Source organism: Orycteropus afer, unplaced genomic scaffold, assembly GCF_000298275.1.
Source record: "Orycteropus afer afer isolate SDZICR_OR568_19922 unplaced genomic scaffold, OryAfe1.0 scaffold00337, whole genome shotgun sequence".
In the NCBI taxonomy this organism is placed as follows: Eukaryota; Metazoa; Chordata; class Mammalia; order Tubulidentata; family Orycteropodidae; genus Orycteropus; species Orycteropus afer.
In genome coordinates, this window is record NW_006921924.1 from 177,000 (window position 1) to 200,153 (window position 23,154).

Below are 23,154 nucleotides of genomic sequence, written 5' to 3' on the forward strand. Positions count from 1 at the left end.
GGGCAATCTACTTCCATAGTGATACTGCCTCGGAAACCCAAGGAGGGGTCGCTATGAGTCGGGTCCGACTCGACGGCACATAACAACAACAAACAAATGGATGTGCAGAGCAGGTAAGCATTAACCCGTCAAACAGTCTCTTTCCTGCCCTTGACTCCTCTAATCTTTCCCTGCCTGGAGGCCAGCCCATTGTCCTGAACCACCCACACTTGCCAGTACATTAGAATTGATTATTTGTCTCCTTTTGTCAGCATTGACATGAGGAGTCAGGTCCTGCCAAGGTGGCTCCACTGAGTAGGGCAATGATTTATTGATTAATTATTTTAAGGAACAAGGCAGCACAGCATGATGTAGTGCAGAGAGTGCTATGCTAGGCGAAGACCTGCATTTTAGCCTTGGCTCTGCTCCTTAATAGCTGTTTAACTTTGGGCAAATCCCTTAACCTCTCTGGGCCTTAGTTTCCTTATCTATATATTGGGAATAATGATACTTGATGGTTGTGGTAATCAAATAAAATCCTGGCTATGAAAGTATTTGGTTAACTTTAAAGCACTGTTGCTGTTGTTATGTGCCATGGAGTCGATTCCGATTCATAGTGACTCTATATGACAGAGTAGAAGTACCCCATCCGGTTTCCCAGGCTGTAATCTTTACAGCAGCAGATTGTCAGGTGTTTTCTCCTGTGGAGCAGCTGGTAGGATCAAACTGCAACCTTTCAGTTAGCAGCCTAACACTTACCCATTGTGCCCCAGGGTTCCTTCTCTAAAGCGCTATACATTTGTAAAGGATTGGTACAGTTAGATTTCTGGGGACACGCACAGTAACACCACCTCATCAATAAAGGGGTCCACTTTCCAGTTCAAGGACCTCAGGATGTACCATAAAAGTCACATAAAGGAGAAGGTCTTGAATTTTTGCTCTTACAAGCCATTCCACGATCTGCTCAACACAGGATGTGATCCTGGTCAAATTATAAATAGTATTAACTAAATAACACTTCACTCTTTTCCTTATCATTAAAGGACCTCCAAATGTTTTCTGTCCATGAGCTTTTCAACGTTAAAGACAATTTGTGATATCGAGTATAAATTACGAGTTGTAATCTCTATTTATTATCTGTGTATACACAGGAGGAGGGAACAGGGTGGATAATCCTAAAACATGGAAAATCCCAAAGTCATAGCATATGATTTGGTTCATCATGTTTTATTAAGGCTCTAAGCTAGGAGTAGCACTCAAAGACCAATGTTTTTGATAAGTATTTTTCTGTGGTGAATCCATGAGGTTGATAAACCATATACAGATAATTCTAACATTTATTTTCTGCTCAGTTTAGCTCTGGCTTAAATTTACCCCAAGGGAAAGGACAGTCTATCCCTTATGGGAAAATATCAGATCAAATATAGTTTTAACAATATCTAAACATCATTTCCCCATCTAAACTCTATATTCCTCAAGGACAATAATGGATTATGAACTTCCTTCATGAATGTTTCCTTTGCTCCAAGGGGATGTGTGCACATGCGCACACACACACATGTACACACATGCCAATGCATGTGCACATAGCCTATCAAAGTGCTGCAAAAAAGGGTAAGTGACAGATGGAAATGAAGTAATTTCTCAAGCCAGTTACAAAACTTGGTGTTCAGTCAGCTTATCTGACATCTCCACCTAGGGACCCAGGTGATCTCATTTCTAGAAGAACTTGTCTGCTCCAAACCCTCACTGCTGCCCAATGAAGTTTGACTCTTTGGACTAAGTTCACTACTCATTTCAGTGGCGTATCTTGTACATATTCTGTTAGAAACTGGTCAACAGAAACAAAATGTTCATATTGACTTGTGAATGTGAACAACTCCAGTAGCTGTGGAGGAATAAAAAAACATAACATAACACCCACAGATGTCTGTGTCTATGTGTCACCAATAGAACTGACTGAAAACTGAGCACTGTTGTTTTGTCCGTATGACTGTTTTGACTGTGTCTCCTTGGCATTAGCTGGTTGGTTGGCATTGCTTAGCCAGTTTTAAGGTCTCTGAATTTTCCCTCTTAGTGAATTTTTCCCGTGAGAGATTACAACACAAGCATTCCTGTGGTCCCAGGCGTGACACAGGCTCTCAAAGCAGGCCTGGCCTCAGTGGTGAGTGATTGCTTCCCTATGGCTGGCAGTTGCTTTGGGGCCGATATTGAATGTTACTATATTTGGAAAATTAGTCACATCATCCTAACATTGGTTAATGTTCAAGAAGGGGCAGGTAGAGAGTGCTGTGATGTTTGTAGGCTCTGTGTGCTACATAAAAATAACTTTGGCTGAGAGCTCTTTGGTTAACTGTGGTGAACTGTGCTTGGTAAGGATTCGAAGACTCCTTAATCTTTAATTTCCTCCAGGAAGCTCTCTCTGAGTACGCTTAGCCCAATCTGAATACAGGTCCTTCACGCCTTAGCCCCTATATTCATGGCAATGAGACCAATCACTGTTTATCCCTTTATCTTGCCTTTGTCCAAATGTCGCCTTGTTGTTTTTGTTATGTGCTGTCGAGTCGGACCCAACTCTTAGTGACCCCTCTGTGGGTCTCCGAGGCAGTATCACTACGGAAGTAGATTGCCCAACCTTCCTTCCGAGGAGTGGCTGCTGGGTTTGAACCGCCAGCCTTCTGGTTAGAAGTCAAATGCCTTAGGCACTGTGCTACCAGAGCTCCTAATGTTGCCTTATATCTCACATTGTTCTATGTGTGCACAGACCTGGATCAACCTAGTGCATCCGAGAACCATCTCCAAGGTGTCCTGGGAGGAACACTGGCAGGCTTCCTGACTAAACACATTTCTTCACCCAGACTTTCTTGGTGCCTGAAATTGCTACTATTAGAGCACTTTAGCTGGCTAATGACAAAGAAAGCTCCTATTCAAATGCTCATTTAAGGATACTGAACCATTATCAGACATAAGCACCCTCTCTTGAATTAGTATATCATATAGGTTAGTCAGTCATCTAGAAAAGCTTTGGAGAAAGGGGATTTCAGATCAGGGAAGCCCTGCAGCTTTCAAAAACAAAGTGGAAGTTCTATGTCTTGTAGCCTTACCCTCAGCCTCCTTTCAAACGCCGAGATGTTGCCTTTGTTCTGCTCCTTCCTCTGCCGCCACTCGATGAGGTTTGCATTATGTTCTCCTGGCAGTGAGATGTTGCATTTGCCCAGCGTGGGGTTGACCGCTCCGGCCAGGATGTGGGGCTCTGAGCTGAGGCTGATCTCCATCCCGCTGGCGAACGTAACCCGCACGGAGCCATCTGGACTCACCCGATAGGTACTCTGAGTATTCTCTGTAGGCAAGAAGAACGAAGGAGGAGGAGGAGGAGGCAGGAAGAACAGGAAGCAGGGCAAAGACCATTTTTAGCTTTAGGAGGCAAGTTTGGGAAGGGAGCAGCAGCTGGGGCGCTGTGGACCTGGCTGCCTTCTGGGCTTGACAACCACTCTGACAGGAGTCACCCTCTCTGTCCATTAGCATCTTGTTATTTTCACAGCTGGGGGATCTTCTTTCTTGGATAAAAGACTCCTGTCTAACACTGCAGGCTGTTTTTGTTTTCTCTTTTTTCCTTTTCAAAGAATTCCCTCACAAATTCCCTCTGTCTTGTTAGATTGGCCCGCTCAGTTTGATATGCTGGGAACTACAATAAAAAGAGGATGAAATTCAACTCAGCAAGCTTACCACCTGGGGACACTATCACCATTGCTCTACCCCACAAAATGATCTAACACTGACAGAGGCTGGCACTCATTTTTTTTTTTTTTAAAGAGTGGATCTGAACATTGGACAGTTCTGTGCCTGGCCCCACAAGCTAACAACAGAAGAAGTCCCATGACTAGGGCAGAGAGAAAGTAACCTCTCGTTGGCCACATCCCCTCTAGCTTCCAAGACATTCCTTCCAAATCCAACCTATCTACCTTCCTTTTTTTCCTTTCTTTGACTAGAATGAGCTCTTAATCCCTCATTTCACTTATATGCCTTCTCAGTGTGTATTGTCATTTGTCCTTTTTAGTCACCCATGTCAGCACTGATCTAGAATGCTTAGCTCAGATGGGGCGCAGACTCCATTTCTTTAATATAACTTAGAGCCTAACAAAGCTTCACAAATGGCTGCGTGTTGGGAAATGACTTGATGGAACAGTAGACTTGGCAGACAGAGACTTAACCTCATAATTCCCACAGCGATTTGGGCCCCAAGCTGATATGGGAACTTGTGAAAGGTGTGAATTTGTCTAGATTTCAGCCTCTACAGCTGGAAAATCAGGAGAAGTCATCCTCTCAGCTAGAGGTAAATTCTATTTACCAACAGTGTGAAGAGGTTCAGGGTAGACGTTAAATTATAGTCAGGTGAAGTCGCAAATAGTCTTACCTTGTTTTAAAATATATATAGTACTCATTGCTGTCAAGTTGGTTGACATAAGGACATTTTCGCGGTTGGAGGTATCTAGCTCCACTTTTGTCAGCTTCTCCAGGTCGCTGTGGAAGCTGCTGACCTCTCCAGTGGGAAATGTAGCATTGGTCAGATGTCCCTCAGGGTCGTACCTGGGAAATGTAACCAGTCCCAACTTTGAAGTCTGTTGGCAGTGACAACAGGCCTTTGCAAAGTAAAAATCACTTGGCAGCTAATACAGTTTAACTTTGAGTGATAACAAGTATTATTAACCTTGTTCAATAAGAAGAAAAAGGTCAGAGAGATGATTAATCAAACGAAGGTAGTTTTTGCAGCTTCTGAATTCTTGATGACTTCCTTGAGCTGTGCTGTTTTACAGAAAAAAAAATATCTGGTAATGAATCACCAGGGTGGAAAACTGATTTATGAATCATGTCGTGCTGTGCGCAATGTTGCAGGGAGGCTGGGGTTTGCAATTTGGGTCGATCCCATTGGATGCGATGGGTGGCAAAAGCCAGCAGAGGGTGGTGTTGCCAAAGGAATAGGAAGTGCAAAAGGGCCTCCCAAGCCTGAGAAGCCAATAAAACTGACTTTGCATTGTGATAGGAAAATTATATTTGCTGCTGTTTAAGTTGCCAAATTTGAAATGAATGAATCATTCTTCCAACAAAATGAACAAGCACAGAGGATAATGGAAACATGTTCATTAAAACGTTCTGGAGCCCTCTGATCTCAGTGTCATTTAAATTTTTTTCTTAAATCTTTTCAGAGTATAGTACAAAATGTTTTGTAATTTGCTTATATGAGTAAAAGACAGCAAATAATTACCTGGGATAATAGGCAATAACCTATATGTGGAAACATAGTCCTAGTGAGTTTACTTTTTTAAAAAAATCAGAGTCATTGGCAGTCTCACTGTCCTCCAAATGGAAACTGCTTCCCTGAAGGCTTTTGAAGTGGAGCTGTTCTTTTATTGCCAATAGAACCATGAAAAATAAACACTTCATTAAAAGTAAAGACATGCACTTGGAAACCCATTACTGTTTTCTTTGCAAGTTGCAAATTACAAAATATTTAAGCACTTTTATTTGCTTTTAAAATGTTAAACAATTATATTCTTTCCACCCGAAGTAAGCAGGATACAGCTGGACACAATGGTGGAGTTTGGCTTTATTCTCCCATCCCCCAACAATTATGCAAAATGGCCCTAGTAATTCAGTGTTAATCCACCAGGCTTTAAAGAACTCAGCCTGCGGAGTTTCTCAAATTTTAAAATCTGTACCAGCTTTGGGGTGGACTTGGGAAAAGGGGCTAGAGCTTATTTCATGGAAGAGATGTGTGTTGCCTCAAGTTCACTCCTGTATATACGTCTATAGTATATACAGATACATATACTCATGTGTATACACGTGCACATGCTATCAGTTCAGTCATATATGTGAATAAAAATAATCAAACAAGTCATTTGATATCACAGATACCCCAAGCCCTAGTTGCTTAATTGGCTACACCTTTTGTTTAAATGAGTTTCAGTCAAAACAGTTGGCGTGTTGCTACTGAACACCTAGGGACTCGTTATTTAAGAAAGGCCGAAAGGTGTTGTCTATGCCTAGGGTTAAATGGTCTATTCCTGGGATGAAATCCGTTCCTCCCCGCTTAGGATCTGTGTCCTTAGCCTGCTCTGGGGCTCTGTGGCTGCGAGAAGCAAAACCATCTGGTAAGAAAGGACCATGGCCCTGCCTGCCAGGTCCTCCCTCCAGGAGAGGTAAACAAAGACCAGTCTTTATTTTGCCAAGGTACCAACCTGCTTGTCCCTGGCAGGAGGAATTTCTAGACAGCAGATAGAAGGAAGCTGTCTAGGAAGGAAGGTGACTAGGACCCCCCAGACTGGCTTACAGAGGCAGTTCCATTCTGTTTCTCCTTCACCACCAGCAACCCTGCCTCATTGGTTCTGTTTTCCTCAACCCTCAGCAGTCACTCTTCTTCATTTCTCCAGGACATCTGGCCTAAGGCACTAGATGCAGGTTCCCAATGGGCCTTCCATTCTAGGGACAGTTTCCTTCTTCCTGAGTCACATAGTCCCTTGTATTAAACCAAGACTTCATATAAAGGTGATGACAATCAAACCATCCACGTCCAGGGGTACAGGGATAAATCATTCCAACAAACCTTTGCAATGGTCTATGGATAAATCTAGTTTCCTAACCTACCGCCTCCCATTGGTGCTCTTTGTCTGAGATTATACATTTTCAGTTACTTCCAAGAAGTTGGCATATTCCTACATATTCTATCCCCATCTGTATTCCCCAAATTGATAGCAGTAGCTTCAGAGAGGAAAGCTAAGCTATCCTCAATAAGGATGTCCAGATAGATCTAGCTGGGAGACTGCTGCCTGGTCCTTTTTCTGGGGAGGGAGGCAATGATGTTGGAGACAAGATGGCATTTCCACAGTCCTGTTGAGTCACTGGGTAACAAGAAAGGTGCATTGCCTGGTTTCCTTTCTGTGACTGGATTGGCACCCTTACTTGAAAGTGCACATTTGACTGTATCACAAACCAAGCACTCCACCTCCCAACACACTCACATACCCCAACTCTGCCAGTCACAGTCAAAGCAATTGCATCTGATGGTATCTTCCGTGTGCTGTCTCGCATGTGCTCAATCATTCATGTGATCCTGGATCAAAACATGCAGGCCCACCTCTCTTTAGTGGGGTCAATTCCAAAGGAAGAGAGACAGATGTATGCGTCGGTGGATAATCCCCACAACTTTGGAAAGATTGCTCAAAGTGGATAAGAAATAAAGGGGTTCTTTGATTTCCTAGGGCTTGCATGAGTTTTTCTTTTCTCCATCACAGGGGAATGCATGTTTCCAGACTGAATGTCAAAGAAACAAGTTTAATCAAAATCTCTTCTGCTGTGTGTTTCCCTTTGGTGCCTGCATCCTTTGGTACAGTGAGTGCACGCCAATATGTTGCAACTGATGCCCTCAGGCCGTAACATGGTGGCACCCCCTCCACTCCTAGGTGGAGTGTAGCACTCACTTCACCAGGTGCACAAATTCTGGCTGGTGAATTGTGTGACTAAGCACTGACTGTGCCTTCATAGTCATCAGAAGCTGGTTTGGAATGAGGAGTTTTGCCATTAAATTGCCTCTCCTTGTCTCGATTTTGGAATCCCTGGGTAGTGCAAATAGTTAACACACTTGGCTGCCAACTGAAAGGTTCCTGGTACGTGTCCACCCAGAGGCACCTTGAAAGAAAGGCCTGGCAATCTGCTTCCCCGAAAATCCGCCATTGAAAAGCCGGTGGAGCAAAGTTCTACTCTGACACAAAGGATCAGCATGAGTCGGAGCTGACTCAACAGCAACTGGCTTGGGGCCTGACTTTAGTTACACTGTGAGGGTCCCACTGAAGCACTGAGTACACATAGCCTTTGTCTCAGCACTATGATATGTTACCTGGATGTGCCCTCATGCATGTGGAGGTGTGCATGTGCATGCATACACATCCTGGTGGAGCAAAGGAAACATTCACGAAAGAAGTTCCGAATTCATTACTGTCCTCTAGGAACATATAGTTTAGCTCCATCGAGTCGGACCTGACTCATAGTGACCCCTCCTTGGGTTTCTGAGGCAGTATCACTATGGAAGTAGATTGCTCAACCTTCCTTCCGAGGAGCGGCTGCTGAGGAAATGATATTTATATAGTATTAAAACTATGTTTGGTCTGATATTTTCTCATAAGGGATAGCCAATCTTTTCCCTTGAGGAAAATTTAAGCCAGGAGTTAAACTGGGCAGAGCATAAATGAGGAGTTCCTCCACCTTTGCTTTTAAGAAAATATTGAAGATTATACAAGGAAAATTCATTACTTGGTCTTCAAAGAAAATATGAAGGAGTCAGACCCTCTTTACCCTCTCATGCCAAGAGCCTGACCATTCTTTAGGAAATACTGGATTCCCCTTTTCCTCACCAATAACTTCATTTGGCTTTCTATGATTCAGCTCCCAGTCTGTAATGCCCATCTGTCTTCATTTGACCTTCATTCAATAAATATTAGAGTCTTGTGCTAGGTATTGGGGATATAGTGCTGAACGAAATTCAAAGTCTAGTAGGGCAGATAAGATATGCACACAAACAGCTCAAAGTCAGAATACTGCCATGTACTTATGTAAACAAGGAGCTGTAGAAGCTCAGAGGGGGCAGATGTCATTTTCAGCTGGGCTGAGCAGGAGAGAAGGAAGAAGACAGGGAGGAGGTGGTTGACTCCTGGAAGGATTCTGATAGGTGGAGACTGGAGAGGGGAAGAAGGCCTTCCAAACAGAGGCGAGGGCATGATGAAAAGCACACAGGTGGAAAGATGCCCGCTCAAGAAACAGGGTAGCTGGAGCATAAGTTTCCTCCAGGAGGGTAGTGGGAGATAAGGCTGGAGAGGCATGTTGGGACCAGATCATGGGAGGACTATGGTACCAGGTAAGTATGTAGTCAGTAGACAATGGAGAGGCATCAAAAGCTTTTCGTACTATTGTAAGTCAAGCAGTACTTTGGTGGCGATGGATCTTGGGAGAGGAGAGAATGGAGCTAGAGCCCCAATTTGTGCAAGAGTAGATTGTAGCCTCTTGCCTTTATTAAACATGTTGTGTTTGCTTATCATTGGGCTTGTCTTCTTCACTAGATAGGAAACGCTCCTTAGCGGGAGGGCACAGTGTCTCATCCATCTCTATAATCTCAGTACCTGATAATACAGATTCTCACTCTCTAGATTTGTTGAATGAGTGAAATCAGATTCTGCCAATGGAAATGCAAAGGATGGGGTGGATATGAGCTCCAATGTCTTTACCGAACAGACAGAGCCATCTGTGGTGGGGTTCGGAGGCCTCACTCCGCTGACAGAGATGTCCTGTGCAGCTAAACTTTCCTATTAGCCTCTGAAAGCTTTTTCTGCCAGCAGCCTCTGTTCCTTCGGTTCACTCTTTGCCTTGATTGCAGTTCTTCTAGGCATTACCCACAACTATTTTGTTTGCCCTACTCTTGATCCCTGTCAAGGGCAGAACGCATAGGGAAGAGTGATTTGGCAGGGATGCTGAGTTTCTGTCTCTGGAGACCTGAAGGAAAAGTTGACAATTACATGTTCTTCTGGTTTAATTGAAATCATTTGCCTGCCTGGAGGCAAGGGGCTGAACCAGATGGTGCCTTAGTTCGCTTCCTATTCCAGGATTCTAGAAAGTCTTGGAAATATTTAGATGTGTTTGGACAGACTGATCATTTACATGGGAATTGCATCCTATATCCAGGCAAGTATCTCACCCAGAGACCTGGCTTGCCTGCCTTGACCCATCCCTCCACTTCTTATCTTGTCAGGGAGTCGGGGGAATCCCTCAACAGCCATCCTAGACAAAACTCCCCAAAACAAAAGTCCTCTGCCATTGAGCTGACTCTGACTCGTAGTGACCCTATAGGATAGAGTAGAACTGCCTCATAGGGCTTCTGAGGCTGTAATCTTTCTGGGAGCAGACTGCCTAGTCTTTCTGCCCCTCATCTTTCTCCCCTGACCTGGTGATCTTTTGGTTAGCAGCTGAATGCTTTACCCACTGCACCACCAGAGTTCCTTTAGATAAAACTAAGCATGTGTAACACAACCTAGAAGATGCCCAGAGCTATTATTAAGGCTTTTCCAACTTGTCAGTGGGTGATTTTTGGGGGATGAGGTGGGGTAGAATGTGCTAACAAAGTCCAGAAACAGAATGCAGAAGACTGAGGATTAGGGAATAACTTCAACTCAGCCTCTCTTTTGAGTAGGAGGGCTTCCCACAAAGAGTACGGGACCCGAGGAACCGTGAACGCAGCCTGAACTGGCACAGGGACACAACTTATGTAAATAGCTTGCATTCCACTATTAACCTAAACTACTACTAACTGATTACTAACTGGGCCGGAACAGATGTCTAAGGAGCTCTGGGAGCTCAGTGCCTAAGGCATTTGATTGCTAACCAGAAGGTTGGTGGTTCAAACCTACTAGCCACTCTGTGGAAGGAAGACGGGACAATCTAATTCCATAAAGATTTACTGCCTCAGAAACCCAATGGGGGTCGCTATAAGTCAGAATTGACTCAGGGGCAGTGGGTTTGGTTTTCCTGGGTTTACTAACCTTTGGCTGTAAAGATTCCAGCCAAGAAAACCCTACGGAGCAGTTCTACTCTGTAACACATGGGGTTGCCATGAGTTGGAATTGGCTCCACAGCAGCGTAGTTTGGTTTGTTTTCTGGGACCTTTCTGGTTTAGCATAATTGATTGACAGATGCCTGGGAAACCAGCAAGAGCATCCATCCCGGCTACTCTTGCGGTCTTGTGTGGCAGAAAGGTCTACTTGCTGTGTGAGATGCTAGACTCCTCTTTCAGATCTCAACTGTGGCAGGGTCATTATAATTAGATGCCCGCCAGCCCCTCAGGCCAGAATGCCTGCCTCATACTGCCAGTATTCCTGCCTTGACAATAACCTCTCTGTTAGTCACGTCTCTGTGGTCAGCTTTTCCCCTGATACTCAGGACACTTATGGGCAGTCAAGCATCAAGTACTAATACTGGGGTTTGCGATTCTGATCCTGGCCCAAGTCAAACAGATTTATGAAAATCAATGAACTATTTAAATAACATCACGCCACACAATCAAAACCCACACACTATCACTGTACAAGATACATTTTTAAACCCCATTTGGAGTTTCCACCGTTCAGGGTCATCTGTGTCATTTCTGCTTTCAATTGCTGCAGATAATCGAAAATTGAATGGTTTATTGGCTTAGTTGCCTCACACAGCAGTCCTCATTCTGCCAACTTTTGCTTGTTTCTGTTTCTCTCCCCTTCGCTCTCATTTCAAAACAGTTCTATTTCTACCTTGGCAAACTATCTGTCCCCTTTGTCCACAGAACAAAACTTGCTCTCTCACACTTCAGAAAATTACTCTAGTTCCTTTTAGGAGGGCTTGTATTAGTGGTGGCTCTGGTGGCACGGTGGTTTAAGCGCTTGGCTGTTAACCAAAAGGTTGGCAGTTCAAACCCACCAACCACTGCACAGGAGAAAGATAAGGCAGTCTGTGTCCATAAAGATTTACAGCCTTGGAAACCCTGTGCTGCAGTACTACTTTGTCCCACAGAGTTGATATGAGTTAGACTAGACGGCAATGGGCTTGGTTTCGTTTGGTTTTGTTTAGGTTAGGAGCTCTGGTGGTGCAGTGCCTAAGGCATCTGACTACTAACCAGAAGGTTGGCAGTTCAAACCCACCAGCTTCCGTAAAGATACCATCTTGAAAACCCAATGGGGTTCGCTATGAGTCAAAATTGACTTGATGGCAGTGGGTTAGGTTTTTTGGCTTTTGGTTTGCATTGATATCAGTGGCATGGCAACCATGAATTCATGTTTCCATTGTGCTTGACACTACTTTGACCCTGACCAGAAATGTAGTCCCAATTCTATGTTCTGTGTTCCCCAATTTCAGAAGGACAGGGAAAGCCTTGAAGGAGAGTTCAGAACTGGGCAACGCACTGAAGGAGAAAAGTGAAAGAAGCCAGATTTTGCACTGAGAAGAGAAGATAGTAGGGAGAATTAGTTACATTATGAAAGTTGGGAGGTTGTTCATTCCTATATGTACAGATGAAAAGGGACAGGAGCAGTGTTGAGTTAGGTACTGCTGTTCAGTCCCAAAATGGATTGCTTCAGGAGGAAGAGGAACCTTCTTCTCTAAAGGCAACAAAGTTAAATACTATTACATACAAAATCCTGCAATAAAAGTAATAATGATACTGTACAAGTGGATAAACAGATACTCATGCTGAACAGACAGGTCTATACCCTCAAATATATATAGGTTTGACAGAAGATATTTCTACATATGCATTTATATATGTTGCAAATATATCCATGAATATGATAGAACATACCGGGAGCAGAATTATGAATAACTCTTAGCCAAAATCAGACACTTTGAGGGAACGAGTCACTGGCCTAAGGGCTCAGGATCATAGTCTCAGGGCACATAGCCCACAAACACAATGTTCTACATCTTACTTTGGTGAATAGTGACTAGGACCTTAAAAGATTTTGAGTGGCCATCTTAGGTTCTCTCCACATCTGGAGCAACTATGGTTCTCTTCCCATATGCAGCAAAGAAGAGTGAAGGAAATCAAAGATGTAGGAAACATTTAATCCAAAGGGCTAATGAAACACATGAACCCCAGCGTCTGCAACCCTGAGACCAGAACTAGATGGTGCCTGGCCACCACTGCTGACCACTCTGAAAGGGATCACAATAGCAGGTCCTAGAGAGAGTGGGAGAAAAATATGGAACAAAACTCAAAATTATCAAAAAGGCCAGACTTACTGACAGATTAAGACCGGTGGAACCCCTGAGACTATGACCATTAGATACCCTTCAGGCCTGGAACAGAACTTACCCCGCAGGTCAACATTTAGCCAAACAATAAACAGGTCTAAGGTGAACAATTGAGGTATCCACCCCTTAGAACAACCAAACCACACAAGATCAAAAGGGCTGCATTTTCCTAGGGATAACACCAAGAAGGCAGGAAGGGATAGGAAGGAAGGATGAATGGAAATGGGAAACACAGGGAGGAAGTGGGAAGAGGGTTTTTCATTGTGGGGATTGCAATCAATGTTAAGAATCAAAATGTGTATGAATTGTTGGATGGAAAACCGATTTGTTATGTAAACGTCCACCCAAATCACAAAAAAAGGAGAGAGAGAGAGACAGACAGAGAGAGAGAGAGAGAGAGAAAGAGAGAGATGCTGGCTATCTGGCTGAGAGGGTTTCAGCATGATCTTGGCTGGAGTTAAGAAGGTGGGAGTAGGAACAGATGGCTATTCAAATTCCCTTTCTATTTCATGATGCTACCATACCTCCATTTTCCTGCTACTAGAGGGGAAATCTTCTAGCTTTCAAGACGTCATGTGGTCATACCATTCTTGTTGCAATCCCAAACCTTCCCCCTCTTTCTGGATGACTGTGGGTAGTAGGGGAAATAGCACTGTAATAGAATTTCAAAAACTGAGTGTACACCCAGCCAACTAACTATGTGAATGGACAGGTTATGTCCATATTCTGGGCCTCAGTTTTCTCCTTTGTAAAATGATCTCTATGGCCACAAAATTTCATGATTACTTTTGCGTGGATGCCTGTGTTTTTCATCTCTTAGTTTGTTATTCAAATGCAATGATGTTAATTGATACCTTTGCACTCACTGCTGACCAGGTCCTGGTAACAGGCCTGGGTTCCACTTGCTGATAATCTTGCTTTCCACACAGTGTCTATATCAACATGCTGCCAGTGGAAACTGATTTGACAACAAAATTCTCTTCTCTATCCTGCAATCATGAATTTTTCCCTCTGTACTGGGTCATTTTCATCAGCATACAAACACACTGCTATTTTGCTCATCTTAAAAAACAAAACAAAACAAAAAACCGTTCTGTTTACTCAATTTCCCCTCCAGCTCTAATCTCTCTGCTCCTCTTTACAGCAAAGCTACTCAAAAGAATTCTTTATTCAATATCTCCAACATATCCTCTACTAGGCACTGCTTTTTTATTATTGTTGTGTTTGTTGTTAGGTGCCATCGAGTCATGTCTGACTCATAGAGACCCTATGAACAGTAGAACGAAATACCACCCAGTCCTGCACCAGCTCCATGATCCTTGCTGTACTTGAGCCCATCGCCACAGCCACTGTGTCAATCCATGAGGGCCTTCCCCTCTTTCGTTGACCCTCCACCTTACCAAGCATGACATCCTTCTCTTGATTCACGTAATGTAAAATTCACCCTTTTAAAGTGTATAATTCAGCGGCTTTTAGTACATTCGCAATATTGTGCAACCATTACCACTACCTAGAATATTTTCCATACCTCAAAAGGAAATCCCATACTCATTAACAGTCACTTTCCATTTTCCCTTCCCTCCATACCCTAGTAAACATTAGTCTGTTTTCTGTCTCTATGGATTTGGTTATTCTGGACCTTTCAGATAAGTGGAATCATATAATACGTGACCTTTCATGTCTGGCTTCTTTCACTTAGCATCATGTTTCCAAGGCTCATTCCTATAGGGGAAGATATCAGTACTTCATTCCTTTTGATATTTAATTGTATGGATGGACCACATTTTTATCCAGTCATCTGTTGATGGACTCTTGAGTAGTTTGTACCTTTTGGCTATTGTGAATAATGCTGCTATGAACATTCATGTATCCATTCTCTCTTCAACCTGCTGTGCCACAGCACCTGCTCTTAAGGTTAACAATGATCTCCGCAGTGCTAAATCCAGTGCTCAATTCTTATCTTACTTGACTCTCGGGAGTTTTTGACATAGATGATCACTCTTTCCTCCTCAAATCATCTATTTTTCTTGGCTTCTAGGCTATCACATTCTCCTGGTTTCCTCCCATGTCACTGGCCTTTCCTTTTCAGGCTCTTTTGCTGATTCATCTTCATATCCTAAACTGTAAATGTTGGAGTGTGCCAGGGTCAGCCCTCAGACCTCTTTTCTTCCTAATGTACACTCACTTCCATGGCGATAGCATCTATTCTCGTGGTTTCTAATACAATCTAAACACTGGTGGATCCAAATTTCCTTTCTTCAGCCTCAATCCTCGATCCAGACTCATACATACAATTGCCTACTTGATATTTTCACTCAGCTCTCTCACTAAACTGTTCATATGCAAAACTGAACTCCTCATCTCCCATCCACAACCTTCCAGTATGATGTACTCCTAGCCCAGTCTTTCCTCATCATAATAAATTGGAAAGTCTATCATCCGGATGATCAGGTCAAAAACTCTTGAATCATTTCTGACCCTTGTTTCTCCCACACCCCAGATTCAATCTGTCAGTAAGTCCTGACAGCTCTATTGTTAAAATGTATTCAGAATTTGATCACCACCCACTCCCTGGTCCAACTCACCATCTTTTGCTTGGATTATTGCAATAGCCACTCCCACCACTAAATTACAAATTCCCTGCTTCCATTCTAAGTCTGTTTTCAATATAACAGTGAGACCTATTTTTTGAAAGTACAAGTCAGATCATGTCACTCTTTCATGAAAACTCTCCAGCGGCTCCATCTTTCACTCAAAAAAAAAAAAAAAAAGCCTTTACAGTGGTCTAAAAGAAGATCCTACGTGAAGTAGCTCTTGTCACTTTATTGATTTCATTTCCTCACTACTGACCTATACTCTTACTGTCTCCACTCTAGTCACAATGGCCACCATACTATTTCTGAAACATGCTGGGCCTTGTTCTTGCTGCAAGGCCGTTGTGCTTACTATTTCCTCTACCTGGAATATTCTCCCCTGGATAGCCAAGTGGTTCACTCCCTCACCTCCTGCAGGTCTTTGTTCAAATGTTACCTGACCACTCAACTTGAAATAACGACTCCTTCTCCTCCATACTCTTAGTCCCCCTTCTCAAGTTTCACTTTTCTCCACCAAACTTATCACCATCTGCAACTCTATACATTTTGCTTGTCTGCCTCCAAAAAGAATGTAAGCTTCATAAAGGTGGGGATTTTTTTGTATGGCATATCCCTAGCACCTGTAACAGTGCCTGACACATAGCAGATGCTCAGTAACTATTTGTTGAATAGATGAATAGATGGTTGAACTGGTTATTTTGAAAACTAGTTAATACTTTAGCCATTTCTTATTGCTTGGCCAAATTCAAATCTTAGCTTTCAAAATATCTCGTTGTTTGCCTCATTTCAGCTGCAGTGTGCTCTGACATGATTTTTTTAAAAGATATTCTCATTAGAAATTTTATCTTTCCAAAGGGTAAAACTCTCTAACTCACTGCTGTTGAGTCGGATCTGACTCATAGCGACCCCTCCTTGGGTTTCCAAGGTGGTATCACTATGGAAGTAGATTCCAACAGGTAGTATATATGAAAACTTGGGCTCTGGAGTCAGACTGTTTGGGTTTGCATCTAGGCTCTACCCTTTCCTAGTTGTCTGAATCAGGACAAGTTAATCGTTCTATGCCTCAGTTTCTTCATCAAAAAAAAAAAAGGACAACTAGGAGCACCTAGGAGTCCCTGGGTGTTGCAAACAGTTAAGCACTAGACTACTACCCGAAAGGACAGTAGTACAAAACCACTCAGAAATGCCTTGGAAGACACACCTGGTGGCCTGCTTCTGAAAAGTCACAGCCTTGAGAGCGCCGTGGAGCACTTCTCTGCACCATGAGTCCGAACCAACTGCACAGCAATTAGCAACAGGAGAACCTAACCTCTGCTGTTGCTATGGGATGAAATCAAATCATGTACATCACTTAGCTCAGTGCCTGGCACATAGTAAATCTTTAGTGAACAGTAGCTCTTATAATTCTTATTAAGACATAAGAGAAATTTTTCAAAAAATAGAGGAAGGCTTGCCACAGAAAGTACTGAATACCTTTTTTTCTAAGTGAAACTAAAATAGCCATCCAGATCTTTTGTATAAATAGCATTTCTTTGGGAAATGATCCAAAATTTGACAGCCAATTGTTCTGTCCTTTCCTCAGGAGGCTTTTGTGGGACTGGATATATTCTCTTCAGATTTGCTGTATCCTCACAGAACAGTCAGACTTAGAAGGAACCCCTCACACTTAACATCTTCACTTCTTCCATTCCTCAACTTTGAAGACATTCTAGACTCTGTGTACAGATTCCATGGATTTTCCTCTTTTGGTGAATTGGTAAAAAATTCAGTAATTCCCTTTGTGGGGGAAAATGCTTCCAGAGCACCAGCAGTAGACTAGCCTTTTAAACAGGCATTTGACTGTTAACCAGAAGACTGGTGGTTCAAACACCAGCCACTCCTTGGAAGGAAGACTGGGCAACCTCGGAAGGTTGACTTGAAAACAAGGTTGACCATGCTTTAAAAGGCAAGGACAAAGGTCTGTGTTTTCATTCATGATACCTCCTAGTAGTTTGCTGCCAGACACACCATGTAAAGCCTCTCCTTGGGTTAATCCTCAGTTTAACAAAGCTACCACAGATCCAGTCTGTAAATGCTAGAATGTGCCGGATGCTTTGCCCTGTGCAGGAAAACCAGGGTAGATCACATCTGTGTAGGAGCACTGGGCTCCACATTTCACAGAAGGAGCCAATGGAGTGGAGCCTCTCCTAGCCAGCATTTGTCCCACATAATTGTAAACTTGCTTTCCAGGGTTCCTTTCTTATGTTCTAACTTCTCTCTCACCATCCACAGCAACTTATACTGAGCTGCGCTGGGCTGGGCACACATTCATTTATTCATTCATTAAACACCATGGGGCTCAATAAATACTTGTTAAATTATACTGTGTCTCTGCTGCCTTTGAACTATTCTCCACTTTTATTATTCAAATGGAATTTTACCTTGTCTTCCAAGCTATGCTGTAAATTTCTTGAGTACATTGACTTCTACCTCATTCCTATCTCCTGCAGTGCTACACTTGATTCTTCATTCAGTCAATGTTTTTATTATTATGCTTTGCAAAACTGCTCTGCAGAAATGGGTCTGGACCCTAGGAGTTGGGGAAAATTTTCTACTTGACTTTTCATAGTTTTATCGTGGTTATTAGGAGGAAATGGGAGCTCTGGTGGTGTAGTGCCTAAGGCATTTGACTACTAACCAGAAGGCTGGCGGTTCAAACACCAGCCACTCCTCGGAAGGAAGCCTGGGCAATCTACTTCCGTAGAGATATCGCCTCAGAAACCCAAGGAGGGATTATTATGAGTCAGAACCAACTCACTCAATGGTAGTGAGTTTGGTTTTTGTTTTTTGTACGAGGAAATAGCATGCAACACCCAGCAATTACTGAGCCACTTTTCCAATGTAACACAGTTTCAAATAAAAATCTAATAAAGCCTATGCTGAGATTTAGAAACTTACTCATAAACAGTTGTCCATCCATTTTCGTTACTTTTGGTGGCCAGAAGCCCCGTGTTTCCTGGATAGGTCATTAAGGCCAGATTGTAGCCTTGGGCTGATACTCTTTTCAGGACTCCATTGCTGCTTATGGTCAACCAGTACACCTGCCCGCCAGGCACCACAAGCCAGAGGGGCATCCCACCTGCATCCCGGCGAATGTGCACCGAATTGCCATTGCTGCTCGTAATTGCACCCAAGTCACCTTCAGCATTGTAGGTGAAGTTATACACATAGTCCCTGGTTACCAAGTTCAGGGTGTGCAGGTGGGTTCCATTGACAGTGAACTGGTAGAGTTCCTGGTCAGCAGGTGAGGCAATCTCATAGAGGTTCACATCATTCAAGTGGGCTTGGTTCCTGCTGATGGTACGAATCCGGACATTCCCCAGATCGGCCACATAGAGGGTACCATCAGGTGACACTGCTAAGGAGGAAGGGGCTTTCATCTTTGCATCTTTGGCATAGCTGCCGTCACCTGTGGGAGAAAGATCCTAATTTGAATAATTGGCATCACAAGCATTTAAATGAAAATACCATATACAGAAAACACTGAACACTGAGAATCATTTTAAAGGGAATAATAAGTGAACCAACATTCTCCACATGCCCTCCTTGACAAATTTGAAACCCATTATTCAAAAGATTATAATTCTTGAGTCAGTACTACTGAAGATGAACAGTAGGATGTAATTATCTCAGTTACACTAATTTTGTGAAATCCTCAATCCTGCTATTCAGAATCTTTTGTATTGCAAAATACAAGAATAGCAAATAATTGCAGCCACATAAAAGTTGGCTAATATCTATGAGATGGATGACTGTCATTGCTTATAGGATCAGTCTCAGGACTTTCCAGTTCCGCTGTGCACACAGGCCCTTTCTTCCGTTAATGCCCAGTGTCACATTGTCAAAGTACACTAAGTCTGTAAGTGCAGCAATGATTCAGAACATCAAATTTGATAACTGGAGTAAACATTAGATTTGCCTTGAAAGAAAGATATAAATTAACACAAGATAAAACTAATTGTCCAGGAAAACACTGGAAATATTGATTAAAAAGTCATATTGACTAACTTGCTCACTCCTGAGTCCTTTGGCCCAAGGAAAGGCAAAGGCTAAGAGGACCATTTGGGCTTGGATGAGCAGTTTAACAGGGCTGCATGGAGCATGCTGGAATTTCCACATCTCAACAATGAATTTATCTGTTGACATTTAGAGCACTGTTTGCGATCTGGAAGACCCACTCTGTGTTCTGTAGAAAAAGGTCTTTTTTTCTTTCTTCTTCTTCTTCTTCTTTTTTTTTTTTTTCTATTTCAATCAGAAGTAAAGGGCACTATTGGTTTTCAGGAAAGTTTTGGATTATTTTAACCAATGTAAGTGGCATACCAATGTCCTGGGAACCCTACATAGGGAATTTCATTTTGTCCATCTGTCCCCCGAACAAAGCCGTCTGCTCCTAGTCCCCTGGAGTCTTCAATAGCACACCCTGTTAGTCTGGAAACTAGCTACTTACGGGACTTAATTTTTTCCTTAGCTAATGAGTAAATGTGGAGTTTCTCCCAGTACCACATCATCCAGAACCTATTGCCACCGAGTCGATTTTGGCTCAAAGTGAACCTATAGGACATAGGTTTCCTGCCCTGTAGAGTTTCCAAGGCTGTAAATCTTTACAGAAGCAGTCTGCCACATCTTTCTCCTGTGGAGTGGCTGGTGGGTTCGAACCACTGACCTTTTGGCTAGCAGACCAATACTTTAACCACAGTGCCAACAGAGCTCCTTCTTCATCCAAAGTACAAACAGTTTCATGATCCTCCATTTATATATTGGTCCTAACTATTTGTTGTTGTTGTCGTTATGTGCCATTGAGTCGGACCCGACTCATAGCAACCCCTCCTTGGGTTTCCTAACTTTTTAGAGTATTAAATTTTTAATTATATTGCTGAGCCTTGAAAACAGCAAAGTGATAAAACTGAGACAAGTGCTATTTCTATTTGAGGAATACAGTAAGTGAGGCATGAAGGGGTTGGGGGCTTAGCTGGGGTCACTCAGTGAGTCACTTGCAGCACTACAATCAGATACTAGGCTGTCTGGCTCCCAATCCATTGCTTTCTCTACTGGCTCATACCAGTGTTCACAAGAAACACTTTGGTCTTTCTTTTGACTTTTCTGTTGTGTTTTTCTTTTGAAAACAGAGAGGGGGAGCTGGCGAATTGCTAAAAAGGTCATACCTGAAAAACAGTCACAGTTGGGATCAATTTTGCAGTCACAGTCAGTGGGGGCACCAGCGATGATGGAGATCTCCCCATTGGTGGTGACTTGCTGAATGCGGTTTACTTTCCTCTCGTCTGTTTCAGCTATGAAGAGCAGCCCGCTGTGGGAGACACTGATAGCCCTTGCCGACTCAAGAGTGGAGTGAATTGCCACCTTGCTGACCAAGAAATGATCGATGCCTGGCACCTGGCAGTGAATGGGGCGCCCTGCAATGATCCGCACGCGCCTGTTCTCAGAAATTTGCAGCACAATGTTATTATCCAAGACATACAATGAATTGTCCATGGGATTGACTGCAAGGTCTGTTGGCCACTCTAATCGCACCTGCAAAATTAAAAAAAAAAAAAATGAAACACACACCATTAGGTTACCATATCTTTCCAGGGACAGTTTTATCTGGAAAGAAAAATCGGCTTATTGGTTATCCCCTCACTCATGCATTTTGTCCAAGTTTGTGATGTTTGACAAGGTGGAGGGATGGTTAATCAAATATTCTGATAAACAGATCTATGCCATTGTCAACATATGTCTTTTTCAATAATTTCAGAAACATCTAGAGCAATGGTTTTGGAGTGTGGTCTCCAGACCAGCAACAACAGAATCACTTGGAAACTTGTTAAAAATGCAAATACTCAGGCCCACCCCAAACCTATTTAATCAGAAACTTTGGGGGTAGGGACCAGAGACCATCAGTGTTTTAACACCTTTCCAAGTGATTCTAATGCATGCCAGAGTTTGAGGACCACTACTGTATGGTTTCTGGGTTCTCTATGATACACAAATTAATCTCTCCCAAAGTCTATAGAGAAAGCCATAAGAATTTTACCCTCCCAGCAACCTTCAGGACAGAATCTGCCATTAGCATAGACCTAGCATCCATCTTGCAGAATACTCAGGTAAAGTTCAGCAGCTGTTGAGTTGAAATCCTAGGTAGTAATGCCCTGCTCACCTAGCTTGACCTGGTTCACTCCATATCCCCTTTCCTCAGCAAAGGATTTTGGTTTCTTTCATTTAACATTTGCTGAACATCTTCTCTGGGTTTTGGGCATTTAAAAGATGTCTAAGATGCAACCTTTGCTCTCAAGTAACTTCTAGTCATCAGGCAATTAATCTCCATGTTATGAGGAAGGGGCAGTATAGGTTATGAGAGCACCTCACCCAGACTGGAAGTCAAGGTATTCCCAGAGAAGGTGGTATCTAAACAGGGTCTGGAATGATCAGTAAGAGAGAAATAGAGGTGGAGATGAGAGGGGAGTGGAGTTGATGGGAAACCCAGGTAGAGGGAACAGTGGAGGTAAAGGCCCAGAGGTTAGAGAAGTCATGGCCCATCCAGGTTACTGCAAACAATTCAGGCAATAAAGGGGTGCACATGTCCAGCTTTATTCTGATGGCTATGAGAAACTATGAGGGGCTTTAAGTAGATATGGGTTCTAGAAGGATCAAACTGGCAGCTATTGAGATTGTACTGGAGGAAGATGGGAGATGGGAGGCAGATAGGCAGTCAGGAGGCACCAGGTGAATAATGATGGTGGCTTGAACGAGGATGATAGCAGTGGGGATAAAAGGACTGGGCTGTGTGTGAGAGTGTGTGTGTCTGGTGTGCCTTGCACCAAGTACTGTGCTGGGCATTGGGGATACACAGGCCAATCACACATGGCTCCAGTCTAGTTCTTTCTGGACAGAGGGGTTGGCCCCAATGCCTACCGACCCTGACATCTCCATAGCTACTATTGATTACTGCGCACGTCTCAGAGAACTGTGTTCCATCACACTCCTCACTTGTTCTGTACTTTATTTCTCTTCCCTTAGGCTCCACAAAGGCAGAAACATCTGTCCCGTTCCTGGCCAAAATAGTAACAGTAATGTTTACTCTTCTTTTTGCTTTGATTGAAAGCTCAAGAAAGGCTTTGTTTTTCTCATGGAATCTGAAAGTCTGAAAACAAGATATGGGCTGTCATTGCATTCTGAGGCCCACTATTTCCCCAGCTGGAAGAGGCCTTACCCGCAGTCAGTAATGAAATAGAGATAAAGCCAGGCTGAGATTAGGCCCTCCCTCTAATCCTACCTCTCAAGGGAGGCAACTGGTGCTGTTGTAAGAAGTTAAAGGTTGTCTTTGACCTCCCTTCCTGCACCACTCAGGCCTCTTTGCCCCCTCTCCCTACTCCCCGTCTCTGCATGTCTCTCCCAGACGCCCAGCAATGTCGTTCTGTCTTCCTGCCTCTGTGCCCCCCACCTGCATATAAGCTGGCTTTTTTGGTCAGTACCATCTGCCTCTGGGCAGGGAGGAATTTGAGTGCTAATGGAGTATAAAGCTGAGCTTGTGTTATGCATGTTGTAAAGAGCCTTTCGGACTGAGGCCATTGGATAAACATTAAACACCAGCCTTAACAGCTCCAGGAACAGTTTGCTGTGATGTGTCCCCAGCATGTCTGTCTGAGGCCTTTGCATGTCAGCGCCCTGCCACTGAAAGGGAGAGTAAGCGCCTGCTGCTGTGGAGGCCGCTGACTGCTCCTGG

At 43.3% G+C, this 23,154-nt stretch overlaps 1 protein-coding gene across 1 annotated transcript in view; it reads right to left on the minus strand.

Annotated features, from left to right (window-relative positions):
• The window catches only part of TENM1 (teneurin transmembrane protein 1), a 720,277-nt gene that overhangs the window by 23,777 nt on the left and 673,346 nt on the right, over nucleotides 1-23,154 (minus strand). Inside the window, exons 24-27 of the mRNA XM_007952439.2 lie at nucleotides 20,597-20,963; nucleotides 18,333-18,843; nucleotides 4,394-4,566; nucleotides 3,084-3,319 (exon numbers count right to left, since the gene is read on the minus strand). Of these exons, the coding sequence (XP_007950630.1) occupies nucleotides 3,084-3,319; nucleotides 4,394-4,566; nucleotides 18,333-18,843; nucleotides 20,597-20,963 (1,287 nt within the window). The remainder of the gene's footprint in view (nucleotides 1-3,083; nucleotides 3,320-4,393; nucleotides 4,567-18,332; nucleotides 18,844-20,596; nucleotides 20,964-23,154) is intronic.